This window comes from Nanorana parkeri, unplaced genomic scaffold (genome assembly GCF_000935625.1).
Source record: "Nanorana parkeri isolate BGI_ZX_2015 unplaced genomic scaffold, ASM93562v1 scaffold1403, whole genome shotgun sequence".
Classification (NCBI taxonomy): domain Eukaryota; kingdom Metazoa; phylum Chordata; class Amphibia; order Anura; family Dicroglossidae; genus Nanorana; species Nanorana parkeri.
This window is the reverse complement of record NW_017307671.1, coordinates 228961-236254: the sequence shown is the minus strand read 5'-3', so window position 1 is coordinate 236254 and position 7294 is coordinate 228961. Positions and strand designations below refer to the sequence as shown.

The window sequence follows — 7294 nt, the reverse complement described above, 5'->3', positions numbered from 1 at the left end:
CCGTTTATTTTTTACAGTCTCTTGCTGCTGCCTTTTAACTTCAGACTCCGCCTCCCGCTCACAAATGCCAGCGTGCAGGCGCTGACAAAACACAGCTGTGCACGATGAGAGGAAGCGCGGCCACAGCAATGGGATAACTCGAAAAAAAAGCTGTGGGCGGGCTGGATCAACGGTTAACGCCCCCTAAGAGGAAAGGAGCTCGGAGCAGGGCTGAAGATGGCCGTTTATTACAGGTTTTGAAGATTTTATCTGTGATGTGCTGCGACTTTATAAAAAAGGAAGAATGCTACTACAATCAAGGTAAGGGGTATTTTTATTTTCCCTTAGGTCATAATTCTCCTTTAATGACCAAGGACAAATGTGGGTCCTGAGGTTACACAGGTTTAGAACCACTGGACTAGACTATTCTAAAGGGGAACACACCCAGACTTGTGACAGGTTTAAAACTGCTGACCAACACACCTCATTGTAAAGAAATCTGTTTAGTAAATAGGGTACACAGCCAAAGGGCGATGTACTGCTATGTCTTGAAATGTGAATATTTAACTCCTGAGTTTGTCACTTTAACCTGTTCAGTGGGGCTACCCCAGCACTGCAGGAGTTAATTTTTACAATGCCTTGAGTTGCACTTTATAATAAGCTTCAGAATTGCTGAAGATGCACACGCTCAAATGTGAATGGTGGCTTAGATTGTTGTCCCACTAACTAGAAAATCTATGTACAGGGTGTAACCATCACTTTTCCAAATAACAGAGGAGCTATGATGATTAGAGATGAGCCTGTAGGCTTGATGTGATTCCAGTTTGCCTGAGTTTGCCCAAGACTCCTCCATACTCTGACCGCCACCCCTCCTCCTCACCCTATCAGTAACGGCAGTTGTGGTGGGGCATTCCCCAGCCCTTTCTGACGTACAGCTGCAGGGTGGGAAATGCGCCTCCTTCACAACTGATTGGGTCAGGAGGAGAAGGTGGCAGTCAGATTTGAGCAGCTTGTGATCAGAGGCGTCCCTACAATTTTCAGGGAGGCAGGGAAGGGGTGTAGGCAGCACACGTTAGGGTGAGGGGCCTTGGGTGCATGGTACCTCTGTCCGGCATCCTGCCCAGCTCACTGACATCACTGGTTTCCAGCAGCTGGGTGGGATGCCAGCCAGAGCAATCAGCTCAGCTGCTGGCGACCAACGGCGTCTGTGAGCTGGGCGGGATGGCGGGCAGAGCGTCACACGATGCCAAGAGCTCATACCAACCTGGGGCACTCTGGTCGGAAAAGGGGTGACAACAGGCACACCTGCCACCCCCCTCTCCACGTGACCCAATGAGATGCCACCTAAGGCAACAGCCTCAGGCTGGCTTATTATAGGGATGGTCCTGCTTGTGATGATGACAGCATTTACTGAAATAAAAAAATGGTTATTATTTACAGTAAACATTACTATAGCAAACTAAATGTCTTCCAGGTGCGGTTTACACCTACTGTAAATGATTACAAATCTTGAAGCTACATATAATATTATCACTGGAACCTATTACATTACAATAGTCTCACCACACCACCTTAAACTTTCCGCACGTCACGTCTTCCGGATCAGCCGGTTCTGCGATTGGTTGGAATCTTCCTGAGCGCACCAAAAAGAGGCTCGGAACGCAGAATAGGAAGCGGCTACCGGTGTTTCGGCTGGGCGGATCACGTGACGGGGAATTGCTCGCGGCTCCCAGCTGACAGCCTCAGGTGACAGGTGTGCTTGTCCAGGTGCCCGGTGTTGGGGCCGGAAGTACGTTCAGCGGCATGGAGAAGCATAGGAAGTGTGTCGTTGTCACAGGTAAGTAAAAGGGGCAATGACGACAAGCACTGTAAAGAAGACTTTAGCAGCGCGGTATATGAATGGTATTTAAATACATCACATGTCTAGTAAAGTCGGTGTAACACGTGCGGCTGCCCAGTTGACAGGTGTTTGTGTAATCTATTCGTACTAGTCCTGTCCGCTACTGCCAGGGTTTTTAGTTTAGAAGTATCTTGCTGGTACTTCATCTGTAGACAATACAATTACCGGTGTTTTATGTTGCAGCTGCTGATCCATTCATTCATTTACACTTTCACTCGGCCCTTCTAATCCTACAGATCAAAGTTACAGCATGTCTCATTGTGAACTCTATATTAACCTTTCGCCTCTGATATCCTGCACATCTGCCCATTAACCCCTTTAACTCTAGCCTCCCACTGTATGTGACCTGTTCATTTAACCCTTTACCTCCTGATTAGTGATATGCAGGGGGCTTGGTCGACTGAGGTTTCCCATGCCTGTGCAAAACTGTGACTGACTGACTGACTCACCCCCATTCATTTTCAGGGACCATTCCCCTTTGTGCCTGTACCCACTCAAACAAAGATGAACTTGTTTTGCACCAAGCCCCTGCTCATCACTACTCCTGATCTCTTTATGTATGACCTGCTCTTCTGTATCCTTACCAAGCTCCATGTTTTAACGCCTTCAATACCAGCATGTTTCCTTCATTGCCACAAAAATGGGTGAAAAAATGAGATCACCTTGTGGTGCCTACTTTCCAAAAAAGGGATAATTTCAGGGGTGTTTGCACTGTCCCGTAATTTTTATTTTAACAGGAAGTAAAGGAATTTTTGGTCTTTAAGCAGTGTTAATTTTGGCGACAAATTTCAATTTAGTTTTAGTCTTAGCCTTTTGACTGAAATGCCATTTTAGTTCTCGTCGTATTTTAGTCATCTGAATCTTTTTAGTGTTAGTCTGGTTTTGTCAACTAAAATCTAATGGGTTTATTTATTTGGCAGTGGGGATGGGGAAGTAAATGGGTGTGAGGGAGGGAACAAGTCTTGAATAGGCTGTTACATGGTGCTAACTTGCTAGGGAGATAAGGGGAGAAACACTCGCATGACAGTAGCAGACCAATCCGATGGAGTATTCTCTGCGGTTTGCAGGGCGATGATCCAGGCGCCAGGGAGACCAATGGAGCTTGCGTCTCAGCCAATCCAGCTGCTGAGAGTCGGGGGACTGGGGCTTTGGCGGAGTTCCGAGGGAGCCGGTAGTCTAAATGCAATAGTCCCTCCCCATTTTCATCGTGTTTTCGTTCGTCGATGAAAATTGCCACACATTTTCCTCATAGTTTTAGTCCTATTAACTTGTTAAGTTTTTTTTTGTTTTTTTTTTTTAAATTTAGTTTTCGTCACTAAAAACCCTCAGTTGAGGAAAGTTATGATAAATTCTTTGCCGAAATTAACTTTTTTTTTTTTTTTTCCTACCACCAAAAGCAAAATCTATTTCTCTAAAATAAAATTAAAATATAAAATTTTATTTGGGTACAGTGTTGGATGAGTAATTGTCAGGTACACTATTACAGCACTGAAAAAATGGCCTGGGTAGGTAAGTACAGGCTTTTACTACAGTGGTTAATAATGTTTACCTGTTACAATGGCAAGTCTGGCAGATTACTTGTCAAATTATTAAGTGTATCTGTCTTCATTGCTATTCATCATATCTTAATCTTTTCAGTAAGTGATTATCAGGTTTACGTTAAGTAAATCTATGCTGAGGGAAATATGGGGGCTGCCATTGCTTTTGGAATGTGTTAGTTGCCTTGCTGTTATGCCAATTCCAGTACTTCCAGAGGCAGTGATCAAGAACAAATGTGCAACTCGAGTTCTGACTGCATTGGTGGTGTTTGTTCTAGAACTCAAAGTATTGAATTCAGTGTGGCTAGGCTACTAGCATTTTCATAAGTAGTTAGGCAATGGCAACCCCTGTAATTCTCCCAGCCCAGGTTCCCTTTAAATCTGTTTATGGACTTGTTCACATGCCATTTTTCCAGCGCAGCTTGAATGCAAGACAAGGCAATTTGCCTTGTCATGTGTGGGCTCGGTTTACACCACAGCGTTCCAGTGGTGTGTTCTTAAGGGGGGGCCACCGCAGTACAACTGCATCGCACCATGGTGAACCCATAGAACTGAATAAAATGTCACCTCTGACATTTCAAAATGTCACACTAGCAGCTGTGTGGTTGAGCTCTACAGACAAGAGTAAGAGGCCAGGCTAGAGTTAATGAGCATTGAGCCATTTATGAGTAATCCAAAGTGCATTTGGTACAAGCTGCCGAGGAGAGTATGGATGAGTTCACAGGAATGTGTCATGCCTATTTTATTAACTCATTGAAAATCCCCTACTAAAGTTTGCAATTTAAAGTATATCATGAGCCCAAACTTTTTTGTTTTCTTTCAATATGACGAGTAATGATTAGAACCCCAGGTGCTTTGTTTCCTCTTCTCCCCCCCCCCCAACTCCTGACCAATTTTAAGTGAACAAGAAATTCTGAAAAGACAGGGTTAAATCCACTCAAGTTGTCACTGGAACAGGTGTCCATATTGGGAGTATTTTCTATCGGTTCTGGTTAAAGTACATGAGAAATCAGACTTAAGGCATAAACGTGCGTGTGTCCTTTTTATAAACTTGTGATCATATTCTTAAGTGGACCCCCTGGAAAAGCACCTTGTCCCCATGCCGATGGGGTCAGGGGCCTCTTCAGGGTTGTGGGGGTCTGCTGGCAGGGGGGGCTCACCTACCCCTGGGTACCCCCTTGCATAAAGGCATTCGGCTATTCACTCTGCTGTTTTGGCCACTTTGAGAATAGGGGTGAACAGCAACAAGTGAGCCGCCCAACGTACTTCCCTTCAGTTCAGCCTAACATGCTGAAGCCAGCCGATTTATGGTTGAAAATTGCGAAAATAGTGAAAAACGGCTTCGGCTCCCTGCACTTCGGGTTGGTTATTCACTTGGCTGCCTTCGGCAGCTTAGTGAATAACCCCCTTGAACTTTGCATGTTCAAAACAAGTGCTAAAGCAGTAAGGAAACATGTTAAGCTCTGTTAGCTGTCTGAAAAGCCACAGAAGAATCCAATCCACCTTCAAACATATGATTGTTCACACATTTGCGCCTGTGTACAGTATGTTGCTCATGGAAACCACAATGCTGAATTATGTTGTAATCTCATTGTTTCTGCAGGGTTTGGTCCTTTTGGTGAGCATGCTGTCAATGCAAGTTGGGTGGCCGTACAGGTTAGTGATTTATTTGTCTTCAATGAATTTGGGCTGACCAGCTGTGATAATAAGATATTTGTTCAACATATTATTTAATACGGGGTATTTTTTGACAAATCTGTCCAGCAGCAAGTTTTGTTGATATCTTTCTAATAATTCAGACCAGGCCTGGACAAAGAAAAGGATGAACAGGGTGGAGAAAAGTATTCTATAAAAAGGATGAACAAGGTGAAATGAGGTATTATATCAAAAAATACTGTAGCAATTGTTTGATACACGGGACCTTGGCAAACAAAATGTTTATTAGAGTGTAGAAATGGTTTAATTACTGACATTTGATACTTATGAGTGTGATATGCTGTGATCGTTTACATTTTTGGTTATGGGAAAAGTTGCAATTCCCCTCTTGTCATATGCCGGTTCTGAACTCCTGTCACCTTTCTTTTGTTTCCATCCCTGCCCTCTCCCATCCACACAGTGTTGTGAAGGACAGTGTCAGCTCTTCCCATCAGAAAATCTGAATCTGCACTTTTCTCTCTCTCCTCTCACCATATATAGTAAGTGTCTGCTTTAACTACTCCAGCAACTGGCTGCAAGTTTTCTCCCATGTGCCAGGGAACAGGTTACCATTCTGTTATCTGTCCAACCAGATTTCCTGACAGTGTCTTCCCCACAGAAGGCTACATGTCTCCCATCCCCATCCTGGCTTGCCTCACTCTCTACTTACTGACAGTTTTTGCCATGGATCTGCCAGTGAACTCCTTAATTTGCCTGGCAGATCTGCCGCTGCTGTTGTCTGTCAGCTAATACATGGTGAAGGTGTGCTTCTCCAGCACAGCTACTCTTCCCACACGCTAGGCACACACTCTACTCCCCTGGTCGCAGTTTTCTTGTTTGTACTTCACAAGGAAGTGTATTCTTAGACCACTGGACTATGCAGCTTACCTTCAAGTGATTGGACACTGGCAAATCAATCAAAGCTGCAGGATAGCCCTGTATAACCCCTCCCAGCCTGCCTTAGTTTTTGGCCAGCGTACTTGGGTGATGGACATCTTCTCTCAGCTCTGAGACAAGTACTTCTCTTTTTTTCCTGCTGCAGGGGAGCCACTGCTCATTTTGTACAAGTGATCTTGGCCACCGTACAGCCCAGGTCACTTGTAACAGGCTGCATGTGCTCTGTTTCTCTCTCTCTCTCTCTCTCTCTCTCTCTCTCTCTCTCCCCACCCAATTTAAAACCAACCCCGCTGCCCAGGCCATTTTCATGCAAATAAATGCACACGTAAGGGTGTATGTGCATGCTGAGCGCTGTCCCCATTCCTCAGTGTGCCATATTGTGGTAGCCGGGTAGCAGAGGTCTCGAACACGCACAATGTGCATTAAAGGGTAAGTTTACTTTCCCAAGTAATTTGAGAAAATGGAATTACCCGCTCAAATCTGGCTCACAAATCACCTGACCACGCTGACCAATGAAATGAGAAGCACTTCTTAGCACTGTTGAGTACAGTTTTGGAGAAAAATTATTTTTTGTATTACGACAAGATTGAGTCGTGTGTGTTTTTTTACAATTTCCACACCACTGTAGACATGAGACAAGACTGGACCAATTAGGAAAGAGCTAGTGGCCATGCCCACCAATCCGTTCTGTAAGTCTAGCTGGAGGGCGGTGCTAGCCATGGCAGCAGGTTGGGTTGATGTGTGGGAGGAGAAAAATTGAAGTTTTATGGAGTTAGGGTTCCAGCGCTTCTTCTGGGTTTTATCAGTGCGGAGGGTGAGAGTGGATGCAGCCAGCATGGAGCAGCCCGCACCGAAGAGGTAAGCTGCACAGCAGTCCCCATTCCCACACACTTAACCATTTGTTGACACCGCAGTGATCAGCACTGATTTCTACGATGTTTGTAAATTGAGGACATGGTATTCAGGTACTGTGTCCCCAATTATGAATGAACAGGAAAGTTCTCTACATCACTTTCTGTTTACGGTCTCCTCACTTTATAAATGAACAGGAAGCCTCTGTACAAAGTGCTTCCTGTTGAGTGCTTGGGCTGCAGAAAAAGAGATTGCGGACTCTGTGTCCTCCAATCTCTTTCTATTTTAAAAGGGAAATATCAGCGGTCTGTTTTTAGACCCCTAATATTTCCCCAAAGCCCCTAACAGTAAAGTGTTATTTAAATCACAGCCCCAGTGTGTGTGTGTGTGTGTGTGTGTGTGTGTGTGTGTGTATGAATATTATGTAGAGTAC

The 7294-nt window shown here is 44.7% G+C and overlaps 1 protein-coding gene across 1 annotated transcript in view; it reads left to right on the top strand.

Annotated features, from left to right (window-relative positions):
• The first annotated feature begins 1714 nt into the window (after positions 1 to 1714).
• PGPEP1 (pyroglutamyl-peptidase I) overlaps positions 1715 to 7294 on the top strand; it is a 12989-nt gene continuing 7409 nt past the window's right edge. The window contains exons 1-2 of the mRNA XM_018569815.1: positions 1715 to 1816; positions 5021 to 5073. Coding sequence (XP_018425317.1) covers positions 1783 to 1816; positions 5021 to 5073 — 87 coding nt within the window. The 5' untranslated portion in view covers positions 1715 to 1782. The remainder of the gene's footprint in view (positions 1817 to 5020; positions 5074 to 7294) is intronic.